General features: G+C 34.6%; 1 protein-coding gene across 1 annotated transcript in view; it reads right to left on the bottom strand.

Moving 5' to 3' along the window:
* SLC6A15 (solute carrier family 6 member 15) overlaps positions 1-18,077 on the bottom strand; it is a 42,912-nt gene that overhangs the window by 2,281 nt on the left and 22,554 nt on the right. The window contains exons 3-11 of the mRNA XM_053921450.2: positions 16,619-16,776; positions 16,126-16,252; positions 13,879-14,060; positions 9,544-9,654; positions 6,408-6,649; positions 5,889-6,081; positions 4,812-5,004; positions 1,942-2,101; positions 315-477 (exon numbers count right to left, since the gene is read on the bottom strand). Of these exons, the coding sequence (XP_053777425.1) occupies positions 315-477; positions 1,942-2,101; positions 4,812-5,004; positions 5,889-6,081; positions 6,408-6,649; positions 9,544-9,654; positions 13,879-14,060; positions 16,126-16,252; positions 16,619-16,776 (1,529 nt within the window). The remainder of the gene's footprint in view (positions 1-314; positions 478-1,941; positions 2,102-4,811; positions 5,005-5,888; positions 6,082-6,407; positions 6,650-9,543; positions 9,655-13,878; positions 14,061-16,125; positions 16,253-16,618; positions 16,777-18,077) is intronic.

Here is an 18,077-nt window from a genome sequence, read left to right as displayed (position 1 = left end):
TATCTGCGATACAATTTAATAAATTTATACAGGAAAAATATTTCTGGTGGTTTAAGCAAGATGTTTTCTAGTTAAAGGCTAAATAATTACTAGTTCATCCATGGTGACATGAATAAAAGCTACTTTAATTAGAACCAAGTTAGTATTTTAAATGTATTTAAAAATTTTACAATGTATAAAAATATCATACATATTTAGGACCAAAACAAAATATAAATCTTAAGATCCCTGGATAAAAGCAACACCATTCATTAAACATCAAAATATACTGTGAAGAAAGCAAAAAACAAAAACTTCCTCATTTAGTATTTTACCTTATCTTCAATCCACGCGTTATAGCCAGGAGGACTTAATCCCATATTCACAACGCTAGCTATTACCAGTGATAAGAGCATCAGAGGAGAAATATATTTCCACATATAGTAGTAATATCTGCTGGGAGCAAAGCCCAGCATATCTCTTAGGTCTTCCATAAACCTAAATAAAAAGAAAGTAATTATTTCTCAGGTTTATGTAATACCTTATAAATGTGCATTAGATCAATGATTTGACAGGGGATTGGAAAGGACACCACATGACATTCTGTACAGAATCAAAAGTCATATTGGAAGATGACATAAATTAAAAACATACATAAAGTAAAAAGGAGACAGTTAATTACATACTGTAATTTTCATTTTGCAAAAGCCCTATTAAGCCAATTACTAAAGAGTCTCCTCCTACTGATGACTTTGTACTTCACGAGAACAGTATTTGCAACACATCATCAAATTCCAACATATTGCAGGTTAGAACATGGGGGTGGGCTGACAGAGTGTCAAGATGGCTGGTTTTGAAATTAAGGTCTAAATTCAAGTCCTGGCTCTGCAAATAACACATTAAGTCCTCTTGTATAAGTATGCCAACTGTCCGTGTGTGACATGGGTGCTATTAGTTATCCCAGAGTACTTTTAAGATGATTAGGAATGAATGCATGCCAGACAGCCACTGCTACTATTGCTAATATATGATTATAAAATGGAAGCTCCCCCACTCTTCATCTGGAGATTTTGACAGTAATAAATAGAAACACTCTCTAAGCTTTGTCACAAAACTCATTCAACACCATTCATGTTCTCTCTGTATTGTTTAAGAGGACTCTGGTCTTCATTCAACACACTCATTCCTACTTTACACAGACCTCTGATAAGATTGATAATCTTATTGCCTGAGTCCATAGATGTTCACTAAAAACAACAACTTTAAAAAATATTGGACAAGAACTCCAGGGACTTTTTCCTTCTGAGATTACTCTAATGCTTCACCTCACAGCAAGTATATATATTTTTCACACCAAGTAGATATACAATTCAGAGGTTTAAGGCATCTAGTAAATTCAAGTAATGACTCGACATAAATATAAAGTCCGTGCAGAGAAAATGACATGTATATCTTAGAGCAAGATAGATAGTTTCCCAAAACTGGCCTGTTACACAAGGCATTATGTAGCATAAAAAATAAAGTTCCTCTAATAAAGCAGGTTAGAAAAATAATTACAATAACAGGGTTTGGAGTTAAGGGGAAACGGCTATGAATCCCAGGTCTGCAGGTGAGCAAGTCACTTGGTGTCTCACTGAGCCTGAGTTTCCTCCTCTGGGAAATGTAGGGAGCAGTAACAGCTCACAACAACAAGGTTCATGGACTGCCAGTAGTACTAGCCGGTACTCAGTAAATCTTGGAAGCTACTATTTGATAACCAGAATTAAATCAAAGCTCCAGAGTCCTAGTCTATATTGCCATCTACACAATTTTATCTAACTTCCTAATAGGAGAATATAGAACCTTCACAAAGGTTTGATTTTATAGAATTTTTCCCTCTAGTCATTTTCTTCCTCTTCTAAATGAAATATCAGTAGATAATGACAACTGGTGTTTCCAAAATATAGATGAAAATAAACTTACTTATCTATGCCATAGACAAAGGATACAGCAATATTCTCCAAAATGACCACAATTAGAAGAGGCAGTGTAGCAGAATAATCATCAAACATTGTAACAAAGTAATTTCCAGAGCGTTGAACAAATATCAGGCCAATACAAAATGCCAGAAGACAGCAGATAACTGGACAAAAGGAATAAATGAAAAATTAAACCCTTATTCAGAATCGAGTATTTTAAACTATATTATGAATTATTATATTCAAACTAATTTTGTTTTCTCTTTTATAACTTGTCAATGATATCAATAGGTAATACCTTTCCTGATACTATAGAGTATGACGTATTGGGAGTTAATTAACTTGGAGTTAGCCCAGATTTTAAATAAATTAATTGTAAGACATTAACTCAACTCATTTCCCAAAGTCCGTGCAAACTTCCTTACCAAGCCCAATTAATAAATGAGGCAAAACTGAGAAGATTTAAAAAGTATAAATCTCCATGTCCTCCTTCTCTTTATTAACAGCAAAGTGACCTTTTCAGGCAGTAAATGTTCACAGAGCATTTCTAGTTTTAATAATATTTTATGGTTTTGGAAGCTATATTGAATTTTGTATGAATAATGAGAGTAATGAGGCTTATAAGATTGTGATAAAATATATTATTTTTATATTCGATTAAAACATCGTTATTTTTAAAGCATAACTGAAAAAATCTGATCAGACCCTTCCTTAGCACCAACCCGAATCTTTACCTTGATATTGCCTGAAAAGATTAGTTGGGAATACAATTATAACAGGGTTGGGAATCCAATTATCCAAGTAACTAAGAAGAACCATGTAAAAGGAGTTTCTGCAGTAGGATCCATACACTATTCCCATAGTTTCATTTGACAATTTATTCTCTCACGCACATGAGTAGAGAAGTCCTCAACAATAAAAGCTGACCGTGTTCTAGTTCTCAAACACCTCTTAGCAGAGGTGAGTAAAGCGAAACAAGGGGGAATAACGATATCCCTGGGTTTGAAGATAGTGTTCCCCTGACACTCTCAGTAAGTATGGGCCAAATAAATCCATTACCTCCACCTCCTCAGCACTACGCTAGTGTTGTGAGTTACAGCATACATAAATGGGTAAATGTACGTGTAGAAAAGGAAAAATAATGTGTACTACACTTGGAGTCTATCACATATTGAAATATCTAAATGGTTGTCACAATATATTGTACTTAAAGTCTCAAGATGAAGGTAGCAGAACTCGAATATGAACCACAACCTGTGTCACTTTCACTGTCTTCTAATCACACCACAGAATAAGGCAAATATGAAGAAGGTGTGTTCTAGGTGGTACAGACAGTAAGAGTTTAGTAGTGATGTGAGAGGAAAAGATAATGATTAATTCACTTATCTAGTCCTACCACAGTATCAGAAAAGGCAAAAACATGTCTGACAAGGTTGATGGAGGTACGTTTCATCAGGGTAAAATGTAGCTTGAAATATAGGTTTGATCCCAAAGACAGATAATGGGGGAAGAGAGTAATTCCCCTTTGCTCTGACCAAATAGGTCTCCCGGTGGGAGACAGCAAACACTACCTGTGTATTTTTCTCTCTATACTGTTGCCTTTCCCTTAATTTTGCAAGCCTGCTTACCTCAGGGGGATTTGAACATGGGACAAAGATGAGGAAGGCAGCAAGGATGACTGTTATTTAGCCTGCACATCCGGCAGGATATTGGCAGCCTTAAGGGAAATAGAAACTGAAGAAGTAGAGACTGCCTTTTGGGAGAAGAGAAAGAAGTTTCTCATTTATGTTCACCTGAGCTGAGGACATTTAGCATCAATATTTAACAAACTGCTGAAATTGCTTTACATACACACACAGTTTGCAGAGCAGTAAGTGACAAAGGTATATATGTGAGAGTTATTTACATATACATTATTACTAAATTTTTAAAAACAGAGCCTCTGGGAGCCTGTAAACTACTGCATTCAAGATCACCTACATACTGTTTTTCACAATTTATTTTGGCACCACTTACAGACACTGCTCCTGCACTCTGGTCTGAATGGCGTCCTTGCTGCTCTCTTTAGCTCTATTTATATGCTGTCCTCTGACCTCTGAGAAGACTCTTCCCCTTCCCCATTCAACTTCCCGCTCTTTTATCGTCAGTAAAATCATATATGTAGATGATCTTTGTTTCTTCTTAATTCATATAGTATAGAAAGTCTCTATTATGCTATCTGTCAGGATGTTACACGATACAAGTCTTTTATCTACCCAACTTAGTTTTGATTATCAGTGCTATTACTTTTTGAGTTGAGGCCCTCCTGTATCTCTGCTATCAATTTCTCCTATATTTTTATGTCCCTCAAATGCAGTACAAATCTGGTACTTTAATAGATGTTTGCAGATTGAACTTATTAATAAGCATCAGAACTGATAAATTGTTTTATTTTCTTTTCTATCTAGAGATATTAGCCACTAGTGGACCACAGTTGCTATTTTTATATAAGAAGCAAGTTTTCATTTATCAATTCCAGCTATGCACTTCCTGGAAAAGGAATATCAGATCTCAACTACCTTGTTATAATTAATTACTTGACTTGCATACAAATCTATACATGACCATTCTATGACTTTATTAAGTGTCAGTAATTCATGATAACATCACTTTATAAAGAGCAATATAATAATCACTAATAATTAATATAATCTATACTAAATTTATCATTTGGATTATAGAACTATATAAATAAAAAATAATAGCAATATACATTAATAAACACACATTAATAAAACCCAAAATAGAACACTTCCCTATTTCTACTTCTGATCCCTCACCAAGAGTAAAATGGCCTGTATCAGTCAATGAAAAGTCCAATACATAAAAACTCACCAGTAAGAATTTCTTTCCTCACTTTGGAAGTGTCCACAATAGGCGTGATGATCCCTTCCATAGTTCCAAACATGCTGCCGAGCCCAAGATTTACCAGCATGAGGAAAAACATCACGGACCAGAAGGGAGATGCAGGGAAATGCGTCATTGCCTCTGTAAAGGCGATAAAAGCTAACCCAGTTCCCTGGACAGCCTATGAGACATACAAACAGCAACATGAGCACAGAGCAGTATGAAGTGTTGGCTACGTACCTGAGTTACAGAGAACTCTAAATAATGCCTGGGGGTGACTGGAAACAAACATGCAGACATCACATGGCCCCCTAAGAAACTGTGCCTTTCAACTAACTTCAAGTTCACTGTATTATCTCATAAAGAAAACAGGTAGACCAGAATTTTAAAAAAAAACAAAAAAACTTTTAAGGGTAAGATGGTAATTGTCTTTTCTTATAGAATTCAAGATTTTTATATTAATGATTGCTTTACCAATAATTTCCTGCACCTGATTCTTTATGTTTAGTCTCAAGTATAGTTAGGTATTTTAAAGCAACCAATTAATGACTAATTTCTATTATATTTTATTTTTTGGCAATTTAGAGAGAAGGTGACAAGTTGTACAAGAATATTTATTAATGTTCACCTATTTTATGTTTATTCAAATATATTTCACTGGCTAAGAAAAAGAACTTAACCATAACTTGTTTCACCCAATACTTAAAACGGCCAAGTATCATTCTTGTCAAAGTAATCATGCAATATGTTAAGTGATAACCGCAATACAATTTTTATGTGAAATATTATACCAGGAAAGGTTTTGGACTCATTTCATTTTACATGACGGAAATTACTTAATTTATATTCATAATTTAAATTACTGTGGATGAATCAATGAGATTGTTTTTTAAAGTAAAGGAAACCTTTATGATTTAATAAAGTTGTTCTATGAAATAAAGAATGTTAATTTTAAAAGAGTATAACAGGCATTTTAAACATCATTTTCCTAAAAAATTAAGTCTTTTTAGATGCATATTTTAAGTGAATGACACTTATTTTATTGCTTAACCACAGCCTACTCACTTTATTTAGTTCATCTTCAATTTGACAGGAATTGAGGTGAAGAGCAGGAAACTCTTCTTCTTTCACTTTTTGAATGATGTCATAAACTAAGTGATAATCTTCTACAGTAACAGCCGATAAGTTGATGTGATGGGGAATAATATCCTGACTAATGTTGCCCATTTTCAAAAATGTTACAATCATTTTCGAATTTCTGAAAAATAGAACAACGTGTTAATGAACAAGATCTTGGGGGAGAATATATTTTAATATAATTATGCCATCAAAAACTAAAGGAAATTGCCCTGGCTGGTATGGCTCAGTGGATTGAGTGCCGGCCTGCAAACCACAGGGTGGCTGGTTCTATCCCCAGTCAGGGCACATGCCTGGGTTGCAGGCAGGTCCCCTGCAGGGGGCACATGAGATGCAACCACACACTGATGTGTCTCTCCCTCTCTTTCTCCCTCCCTTCCCCTCTGTCTAAAAATAAATAAATGAAATCTTAAAAAAAAAAAACCTAAAGGAAATAAATATACATACTCTGCGATGCATTTCTCACTTAGGACATTTGCTTTGAAGCCCAGAACTGCAAATACCACCAATGTTGCCAAAACAGAAGTAAAAAAATTGATGAAGGACACCAGCACAGCATCGAAGTGGCAGTTGTTGTCTCTTTTGTTGTAGCTTGAAAAGGCAATGACACCACCAAACCCCAGACCTAAGGCAAAGAACACCTGAGTAGCAGCTTCTCTCCAGACCTTGGGATCCAGCATTATTTCAAGCTGTTTAAAATTAAACGTAATAGAAGTCAGCTGCAAAATAACATGTCAGAATAATCTACATGGAATTAGTTGTATTGTTTAAATATATCATAATAATCTTTATGCACCTAAAGGTTATTTAAATCAGGGGGATAATCTGTTCTTAAGTAGAAACAAATTTTTCATTTGAAAAAGAAACAAGGCATATGAATAAGAAATACTACAGGCTATCAAGCTTTTAGATGGAGATTTTACTTACAGGGAAATTTTCTACCTATGAGGATTTTTTAATATCTTTAAGACAAATCATCAAAGGACTTCTTAAAAGAAAAATTCTCTTCAATTATTCCTATTATGCCTTTGCTTTCTTTCCAAAGCAAATTATCAAATTATCAAATTAAATCAATTATCAATAAAAGTTTAATAATTACTTAACTAATATTTTATGTTTTGTGTTTTCTGGCAGAAATCTAACAGCCAAAGCAGATAATAATTATAAACATTGTAGAGTGGTAAACTATTTGTGCTTTGCATATTCACATATGTATTATTTATTATATATTATTCATTCATTCAAAAAAGCTTTTTTGAAAGCCTTTTCTTTGAAAATTAGAGAAATGCAACTACAAGGGTATATCATCTCTAAGACCCTTTCAGATGCAAATTTCTAAAGTTCTGAATCTGTGCTGAACATAAACTCCCAGTAGTTCTGCTTTACTTCTTAGGCAATGATCAAAGTGCCTTTACTGGGAGCAGTGTGAGACATAGGCGAGAACATGAATTCCACAGTTCAGACCCTGATTCTTTCTGTCACTTAATAATCTAAACAAAAACAGTGCGACCTAGGGTAAGCGGCCTGCCCTCTCTCAGCTTTTGCTTCCTCGACTCATTGATGGAAGTAGTAAGACATACGACTTAACTACATTGCCCACCACTCTAAGTGCTCAAAAATTGCTAACATATGTGGACTACGGTGGCACGCATATTGATAAGCACTTTATATAGATTATCCAATTTAATCCTCACAATCCATGAAACGGTTGCACTATTACCTAAATTTTAGAAAGGTTAAGTAAGCCACCTAAGGTTATAGAGCATTTCTGAGGTGGAGCTGAAATGTGAACAGATAGATTACAAAAGCCCTGGTTCTTCCAAACACTGGGATTAATTGTTCAATTAATTTTAGTTATTATTATTGAAATGTATAAAGCTTTTATTAAACATAATTATTATATTTATAATTTATGTACAATTAACTAAGACATGCATATTGTCTATTGACCACGGCTACCTTATTATTCTGTACAATCAACTGTCTATCCCTACTTTAGCCACTAGATGGCAGAAAGCACCCGTTTACTGAGGATATTATTCAGCTTGCTGTACTTCCAACTCAGGAACTGTTTCCATTCAAGGTTTAGGGAATATTTTGTGTTTAGCTACTTTCTCCCTTATACAAATAATGTAAATTAAAAGTAATTAAAAACAACTTCTTATTATTGTATTTACTATCACATGAGCTGAAGAAAGAATTAACTATATTTTAATAGTGATCCTAGTCCGGGTTTAAAATGTAAATTATGCTGCAAATTTTAATATAGGGGCCATGTAAAAGTGTCATAGCAAAAGGTTTAAATTGTAAAATACCTATTTAATCAAATATTTAGAATTATGTCTCAAACAACTGCCAATTTAGAAAGAAATGACATGCCAGAAATCCACACCAAAGCTAGATGTTTTAAACACAGAACATATGCCTTTTTCAATATTACAAACAAAAATAAATTTGGTCACTAAGTATGCCTCATTGCAGATGATTTATATTACATATTATCATGTAGCTAAAATTTATAAATCATAACTAGTTATATTCACTGAAGTGTTCCAACAACGCCGAGTGGTAAACAGCACTTTTGAACTAGTAAGAACACCAGACACCAATGTCAGTATTTTTGCTACCAGAGGATGTACACCACGCTGGAACCAGGCACCCGAAGAACACAGCCTCTTTTACACAGTGTCAAGGCAACTGCTAGGAGGGACAAAAAATTTTTGGGAAGCTAGTTAGTATCTTCTGCCCAAATCTCACACCAGGACCATTCTTTTTGAAATTGTATTTTTATAACTCAGTGTCTGCCAATGATAGTGTTAGCAAAGTAATAGTGAGGTGTAACTTCATTTCAGTGAATAAGCAAGTTAATATATGCCTCAAAACTTGGTTTTGTTTACTATCAAATGAGTATAACAGGTCCACAAGGATTGATTATTGGGTTCCGTGTACCCAACATTGAGTTCACCTCTAAATTGAATGACAGAGAATAAGTTCTAAGCCTTTTACGAGACCAAATGAGAATTTTCCTGAAAAGTACATGTTATAAAAGTTGCGGAACTTCCCAAAATCATCATGGAAATATCATTCTAGAAGGTACAAAATCACAAAACAAAACAAGAAAAGATAGATTTTCTCTGAGATGGGATTTAACCTGGGTCCATGGATTTTAGTACACTTCCTGAGACTCTAAGTAAACTAGTATGTTCATTACGTTTTTCTGGTAAGATTCTATTTTTTGTTAAGGAGTCCATGACACAAAATGTTAAGAACCACTGAAATAGAGGAGGAAGTAGAGTAAAGACTAAAAAGTCCTAAAACTTACAAGTGCAAAAATTGGAAATTAATTTAATATAAAAGAGGAATTTTTGAAGTTTAAATAGTGATAGCCTTACTCTAGAACTAAAAGGAGACATTTAAAATTGGAGATGAATATAATAATAGATATATAAAATCTCTGGTTTATCTAGGCTAGATAACATAACGACTATAGTTTAAAAGTCTAGTTATATACGTTGGAACAATTATCCCTTAATTTGAACTGTGAGAACATTTTAAAAGCCTTATATGGAAATACTGTACTTACCTTAGGGGTAAACATGTGGCGGATGCCATCAACTGAACCATTTAAAAGGAGTGCTCTAATTAGGAAGCATACAAGTACCACATATGGGAACAGAGAACTAAAATACATGACCTGCAAAGAAAAAGAGAAAAATAAAATAGGTGAGCACACTAACAACTATATTTTTTATAGTTCATATTGTTCTATTCTATACTTTGAGTTAGTTTTTATACGATTAATAAAATAATCAATAACCTATCTAGCCATCTTAGAATGGCTTATTAGTCTTGATTTAATGATTTAAGGTAGGAAAAAAAAATAGTCCTTTATTTTCCATTGACCAAACTTGCATTACAATTCTGTATAGCTTCTGGGTTTGAGAGTGGTCCCTGTTAAGTCTCCTACACAACTGAGCAAATAACCAAATAACCATGTAAAGGTTTGACTTTTCTGCTTCCACAGTTTTCACCATTAAAATAAAGCAGATATTTTCATAGAGAAAGAATTGCCCTAATCAGATCTTTACTGCCTCCTAGACATCTCCATGTGGAGCCTTTTAGGTCTCTGAAATTTTTCAGGTCCAGAAGGGAACTTCTGAATTTCCCCCAGACCTGTCTCCACGCATCGCCACCTCAGTAAATGGCCCACCATCCACCCGGTGGCTAAGGTCAAAGGTTCAGTAGTCCTGCACTATTTGTAATAGTTTCCTGACTCGTTTCCAGGCTAACCAGAGATCACCTGAATTAGCTCACTCCCTGCTTCACATACTCCAGGGTGCTCAAATACAGTTGGGATAAAAATCCCATTTCCTCCCTCTGACCTGCAGAGCCTTACAGCAGGGCCTGTCCCGCCACTCTCCCTCGCCCCTGCTGAGCTCTAGCCCCACGGGCCCTAGTTGCCTGTCCATGGACTAAGCCCTTCAGCTTCAGGGCGAGAGCAGGTTTGCACTCATCTCCCTCATCTATTCAGGACTTTTCTCCTTGTTATTTATGTCTCATCTTTATCTTTTCCAGGAGTCTCTCCACACCAGTCAAAATAAGGCTATGCTTTTTTCCATCCGATATCCCTAACTGCCCTCCCTCGTGCCCCATGAACCCTCCATGACATTATTTTTTTGACAGCACTAGGCATTGTTGAAATTATGGTTTTTTATGTATTTGATTGTTAATTTCCAGTCTCCCCTACTGGAATATAAGCCCTCTCAGGGCAGGAGCCTTTTCTCTCCTGTTCACGACCACATCCCAAACACCTAGCACAGTTGTCGGCACGTGGGAGGTGTATTCCAGGGGTGTGTATCTATGGAAGGAAGGAATGGAGGGAGGGTTGGAAGAATGGAGCAACTGCCATAGCAGAGGACGGCTTAGGGCAGGTAAGAGATAACAAATCCATAATCACTATAGACAAACAAGCTCTAAGTCAACATCATAATTTGCACCTCTATAGTTCTATCCACTTTTATTTAATTGCATTTATTTTAATTTTTAAACTATTTATAGTTATTTTTATTAATTGCATTTAATTGTACTTCTTTTTAAATGTATGTGGAACACCCTAAGAAAAACTTATTATGAATAAAATCTCAACATAGTTAAAATTAATATTGAATTAAAATCATTATATTTTAATTTAGTTATAATGAAGTATAATTTTTCAATCATTTCAAATTGGTTTAATTCCTTGATTACTGCAAATCACCCACATTGCTTTCATCAGAAAGACTTCAGATGTAGTACTTGTTATTATTTTTCTTGTCTACTTTCAGCATCCTTTAAATTTGTCAGTCTACTACATATCTGTTTAAGTAGGCTTGATCTCACTTTAATTAAAATTATTCTTTTTATGGTTCTTCTTCACAAACCTTGAGGCTAGCCAGAAGCAAGAATTCATTTTTTGCAAAACAGCTTATCTTTTTTTTAAAAAACAACTCAAATTTGCTGCCTTATAAATGACTTATTTTAATTAATTCCACTTACTTAATGACAGTTCCTTTAATTTTATTTGTCCCGGCTAATCATACCCTTAATACGTCCTCTCACACATGTCCCATAACCAGCTCATCAACCAATGCTATTGATTCTTCCACGGAAGTCTCACATCTGTACCTCTGTTCCCATCCTCAGTGATGTGTCACTATTATAACAGCTTTCTCATCACCTCATCTCCACATTCTCCTTGCCATCTCCCCCTTCATCCCTGAAATCCATCATCCACACTGCTACCAGAATGATCTTTTTAGACTAAAGATCTGATGGTGTCAATGAACTGCTAAAGATCCTCAAATGTTCTACATTTTTTGTTAAGCAACGGACTATGGGTCTAACAGTGCCCAGTAGACACTCTAATATCTTGTAAACTTGTAAGTCAACTTACAAGTTTCATCTCCCAATGGCAGCACAAGTTGTACGCAAAAGTCATAAAGGGGCACTCAGCCATCTTTGGGCTCTCTACATGCTGCTTCCCACGCAGCCAGTGTCTTCTCTGAACTTTCTGGTAAGCTCGTCTTCAAACACGTACTCCAGCCCAGTGATTTTCAACCAGTGTGCCATAAAAATTTTTAAATATGCAATATATGACTATTTAGCAAGGGGCACTGACCTCTTTTCCCTTGGATTGTCAAATTAAAAAAAAAAAAAAACCAGCCAACACAATAGCTGTCCAATGTGAATGAATCAAAATTGTACCTATTTTTTTGTCAGTTTAACAAAAAATATATTTTTTGGTATGTCGCAGAATTTTAGTAATTAGTTTATGCATGCCATGAGATGAAAAAGGTTGAAAATTGATGCTCTAGCCCAAAGGTTACCTCCTCTGCGAAAAGCCCTCCCAAGTCCATGTTACTTGCAGTGGCCACCTCTACGCTACCTTGCATTTTTCACATGCCTCCAGGACTGCACTTACTCCGCTGTGATTACCTGCCGCACCCACTACATCACAGGTTCCATGAGGACAAAACTGTGGCCTATTCATCTCTGCATATCTACCAGTTCCTGACATATACTAGATACTCAAAAATATTGCATAGAATTTATAGAAAGTTAGTTTTCCTTTCTGCATACATCCACTTAACAATAAACTCATCCTTATTGTGCTGTATTTTTAAAATTATGTACCAATTACATTGCCAGTCATTTATTAATTCAGTAAGTATTTGAGCTCTTAAAGGCACTGATCTGAATTCAATGAAGACTTTAGCACAGCTTCCTGAAAAGGAAAAAGTAAACCAGGGGAGGGCTGGCTTCTGCCCACAGGCCTTGTGTTTTCCACTGGTGCTGTAGACAGAGCTGATTCTGACCCCAGGTACTAGCAATTACTTACTAGCCGTGACATGCTGAGCATGTTACCAAATTGTTTTATTTCTGTAAAGCAGGCCTGGAAGTAGTAACTACTTCTCAGAGTTTTCTTTAGAATTAAATAGGATAAAGTAAATAAAGTACCTATTAGTGCTTAGGGGAAAAAAAAACATGCAATAAATACTGACATGTTATTGTTCTTGCTCTGATCATTGTCAAAGTCATTTCACCATCATCATTCATTATTGCTACCACCATTACCTCCTTTTCTATTAATATATGATGGTGAGTGGTAATATATTAGCCTGTAAAGATACAAAATCAGATCTATGCTTTGGAAAGAAAAAACAGTAGAGATGGATTAAAGGCAGAGAAAAGAACCAATAATAAATTCTTGCTATGGCCTAGCCAAGAGCTATGAGAGCATTAAAACAATGACAGTAATAATGAAAAAAGTGTAATGTGAAAGCAAAAGAGTGATTAGCAATTACTTTCCTAATTTGTTCTTTAAAAAGCATAAATCGAGGTTTCTAGAATTCACTGAATGTCTTTTCAACCACAGCTGTTAAAATTTCCCATTTGCCCGGGCAGGCGTGCCCTTTAGTCTTTTACATTTACTCTGAGTTCCTTGTGGAGACCATCGCAACCACCTAACAATATTCAGATCTTCAGGAAACACTCCACGTTAGAGACCCTATTAAAGTCATGTATGCAGCTACTCCTTAGAAAAACTACAGGACAGAAAAATAAATGATACAAGACAAATACAATGAACAACTTTTTCATTCTACCACTTCCCCCAATCTCCCATTTGGAAATGACTGATAATCAGACAACTAAAATATTAGGGTAAACTGAAAAAAATAGCAAAAGAAAATAGGTACTGACAAAAAATTTCAAAAATCTTGATGAAGTAAGAAAAGTTTATAAATTACTTTAGACTTTACTATAAAACACTTATATCTTTACTTTTTTCCTTTCCTTAATGTAAACACCCAGAATGAAGTGCTCCTTGCAGTTTGCCCACAGAGATTACAGAATCAGGAGGGGCTCTTAACATACTGACTTTTCCAGAAGACTGAATGCCTTTGATCATAGCCAAGCAGACCATGACCCAGGAAGCCAGCAAGCAGATGGTCATCCTCCAGTTTAAGCCCCCACTTTCAGAAATGGAACTGGAGATATTCAGTGCTTCTCTGTACCAGTAGTAGGTGGTGGCAGAACTTTTTTCACATTCTGGCTCCACAACTGCAGAAAGGAAGGGAATAATCATTCGGACTATAAAGAACAATGACACAGTTTTTTTCCCAGAAAGCCTGGAAATCAATTCTCAACGTTTCCAGGAAAAGTATTACTATTCTACAGAAGCATTTAAATTCACAATAAAAACTTAATTGAAAAATGTGAAACTTCAGTACACACGTATCCTCTTTGATATTTCTGATTACACATTTATGAATATGAATATGTGAGTTTTTTATCAAAGTAGTTAAAACATATCAAGTGTATAGTCCCTTCTACTCCCCGAATCATTTTCCGGGGGCAGAGCTGTCAAATGTGCTTGTGGCTGCCTCTCTGCAACTTTTGCAGTGAGCTAATCCAAATGACATGTGCTGTAATATAAAATACAAGGGGGGTTTTGGAGACTTAGTATGAGAAAATAATGCAAATTATTACATTAATAAATTTTACATTAATTATATATTGAAATGTTAACATTTTGGATATATACAATTAAATGAAATATTTCACCTATTTCTTTTTTACTTTTTAATAATGTGTTTACTAGACAATTTTACACTACACATGTGAATTGCATTCTCTGTTTATTGGACATCACTATAGGGAAATGTTCTTTATTTATACACTAGAATATAAAAATAAATGATAGGAAAACCATGAAATAACAGAACCAAGGACATAACAGCAATTTCTTCAATCTAACATCTTTTTTGTCCTTTGTTTTATTGTACTAAAAAATGTAAGACATCAAGAAAAGTGTACACTTGCTAGAGGAACAGGGAAGGGCAGGGGTTCTCAGAACCAGGGTCCTCCAGGATAAGATGTCATCCACTTATGTGCTGAGCGCAAACCAAAGAACAACCTCATCAGAAAGGGCCAGGGTGTTTGAATTAGCTGCTAGACAAGGGGCTGGCAAACCCTGGTCTACAGGTCAAATCCAACCACCCTCTATTTTTATAACGTTTTATCATAAGGGGGTCTTGCCCATTTATGTGCATGCTATCTATTGTGGATATTCTCTACAGCTCTTGACAGAGGCCATAAAGCCTGCCAAGCCAATAACCTTTCCTATCTGTTCCTTTACAGAACTCTTCCAGGGTCCCTCCTCTTTCTCTCCTTCACTGCCCCATGTCTTCACTGCCCTGACTTTTTTCTTCCATGTCAGCAACCAAGAGATGTGATAGAGGTGTCAGTAACACCCTTGGGATAATCACATTGAAACATACAAATGTGTCAAACCAACACATTGTACACCTTAAACTTGCACAGTGTTATTTCACAATTATATTTCAAAGAATAAATGGGACTGCATAGAATGTGTGGGATAGTATACTATGCCTGTTTCTTGGGTTTTATTTCAGTTTTAGCACCTTCCATTGTGCTAATCAAAACAGAATAATTCAAAAATTGATGAATGATGGCCAATAGTAAGTATGGAATCCTTCCTGTCTTTAAATTCTCTTTTTAAAAGTATGAGAACTCTGGTAGAGGAAAACAAAAAGACATTTTAAAAGAACTTTGTTAGTTCCAGCTTTAGAAAAATTCATTTTTCTTCTTTTTGAAATTTTTCCCTTTTCCAGAAATTGGAGAATAAATCATGCACCTCTGACAAAAAAAAGAAAGAAAAAGTGTACAAAATTAAATACTGTCAAAGGTAACACTTGAAGGCTTATTTCACCCTGATATCATGGGGCACAATGAAATAACTTGAAAAGGGGGATGCAGTTAATAATATTTTGCTAAGTTTGCATGGTAATAGATGATTACCGGAATTAGTGGGGTGACCACATTGTATGTAAGGAATAGATATGTCAAGTTACTATACTATACACCTGAAACTACTATAACTAATATAATATTGTTTGCTAACTATACTTAACTGAGAAAAAATAATCTGAGAACTATTAAACTTAGATGGTACCAAAATTCTGTCTCTGAGTATGCCAATCCTAAAAGTGATGAAAGTTATAATTTTGAAAATTTTTTCTACATTATTTTAAAAATCTTAAAAGCTCATGTCTTTACCAACTTTACAATCATTAAATATGACAACATATTGTCCATATCTTACAAGTATGTGAAGCATTTTTCACCAAAGGACACTGATCCCAAGGTAGAGGTTGCTGAAAAGACTGAGAAAAATAAAACAAACTCCAGCCAATGATGACATTGTAGTAGAGAGCCACAAAAACGCACACCTGCAAAGTAAAATCGTATGATTACATTAAGCCTATCATGTCCCTTCTTTTGAAACAATGAGATATGTATAAGACTTCAATCAGCATTTAAAAAATCCTACTCATTTTATTTTCATTTAAAACACATTATCTCTTCTAAAAAGATAAGTCTCTTACCGTTCTTAAGAACATGCATTAACAAGACTGAATTATATTAGTAGAGTTTAGCTTGTTCTGTATATTAGTGCAAGCTCCTGAAGTGTTTTCTTAGAAGATGATTTAAAAAGTTGAGTAGCAATACACACTCAAAAGTTCTATTTACATACAAATTATACAATTACAAACACTGTAAAAGTTACATGGAATATATCATATCAGGAAACTTACCACACAACTAGTAAATCCAATACCACCCAGTTTAGGGCTTATGTAATTCCACACACCAATGCTTCCTCTCCGAATTCTCTGACCCACGGAAAGTTCCAGGAAAAAAAGTGGTATACCTATTACCATAAGTAGTATTAAATATGGCAAAAGATATGCACCTACAGAGACAAGAACCAATAAAATAGATTATATTTTCTACTGTGAAAATACACTAATTCTGATTATCTCATAAAGATGATATTTGAACTTCTACACTGTATAAGTAAAAAGGACTTTACAGAAAATGCAATTTCATTACTTTAAACTTTCTAGTATTTGAAACCTCAATTCGACTGCTACAAAGAGTTTCTGATAAAAAATAACTGATGAAAGTAAGAATATCGATGAGTAGTTTTGGTTTCATTTTATTGAAAGGGTAAACAACTTCTTTTTCTATAAAAATAATTGATTCCTTAAAATTAATTATTGCCTCAAGTAGGTTTCACAAACTCATGGAAATCTTATTCATGCAATGTGTATAAATTTTATTCAAGCTCATCTAAATAATGCATTGCAAATTGGATAAATTAGAATGAATGAGATTTTATGTTAACAAAACTGACTTTTTTTCCTAAATAACCACAGGGGAGAAAAATGGATGCCTCAACTAAAAACAAATAAAAATAAAATAACTTCTATCACAAACAAATGTCATTGTTCCCATATATACTTCATATAAAAAGTATACTTCAGGAAAGAAGTAATTTTTTGTTTTCCAAATTTCTATGATGGGGTAGTGAGATTGACAGAAACAAAGATATTTCATATCTATTATAAAATATGTGCCACTATCCTAGTAGTAAAGTTTCCGTGCTTAAAAAAATTACAACTATATTTCAAATTAATATACATGAATAGTGATTTTAAAATGTACTAGTTTGATGCCCTGCTCAGGTGGCTCAGTTGGCTGGAGCATCTTCCCATAAACCAAAAGGTTGCGGGTTCGAGGTGAATGGATGGATGCAATTCTTGGATCCATCTTGGATGCAACAAGAGGCAACGGATGGATGTTTCTCTCACAGATGTTTCTCTCTCTCTCCCCCAACCCTTCCTTTTTCTCTAAAATCATATCCTTGGGTAAGGATTTTTAAAAATGTACAAGTTTGACAATATTAATTTTAGACTATAAATTGATAAAGTTAAATGTAAAGTCTATACAAATTTCTACATGAGAATATATATACAAATCATTCATGAAATAACCTCCAAGGTCTACATTCAAATTTCTTACTGGAGTTTTGTCTAACCAGATACTGTCAAATGGGTTAATCAATGGCACTAATTCCTTTTTAAATAAGAGGCCATTTATTGTATTTTCCCATTTTTTTAAGTGTTAAGGGGTATTGATTGAATAGATTTTAGAAGCTATTCAAATTTTTGAGCATTCTGCTGAAAAAATTAATAAATTTTTGTTCTAATT

This window comes from Desmodus rotundus, chromosome 3, assembly GCF_022682495.2.
Source record: "Desmodus rotundus isolate HL8 chromosome 3, HLdesRot8A.1, whole genome shotgun sequence".
Lineage (NCBI taxonomy): Eukaryota > Metazoa > Chordata > Mammalia > Chiroptera > Phyllostomidae > Desmodus > Desmodus rotundus.
This window is presented reverse-complemented; position numbering and strand designations above follow the sequence as displayed.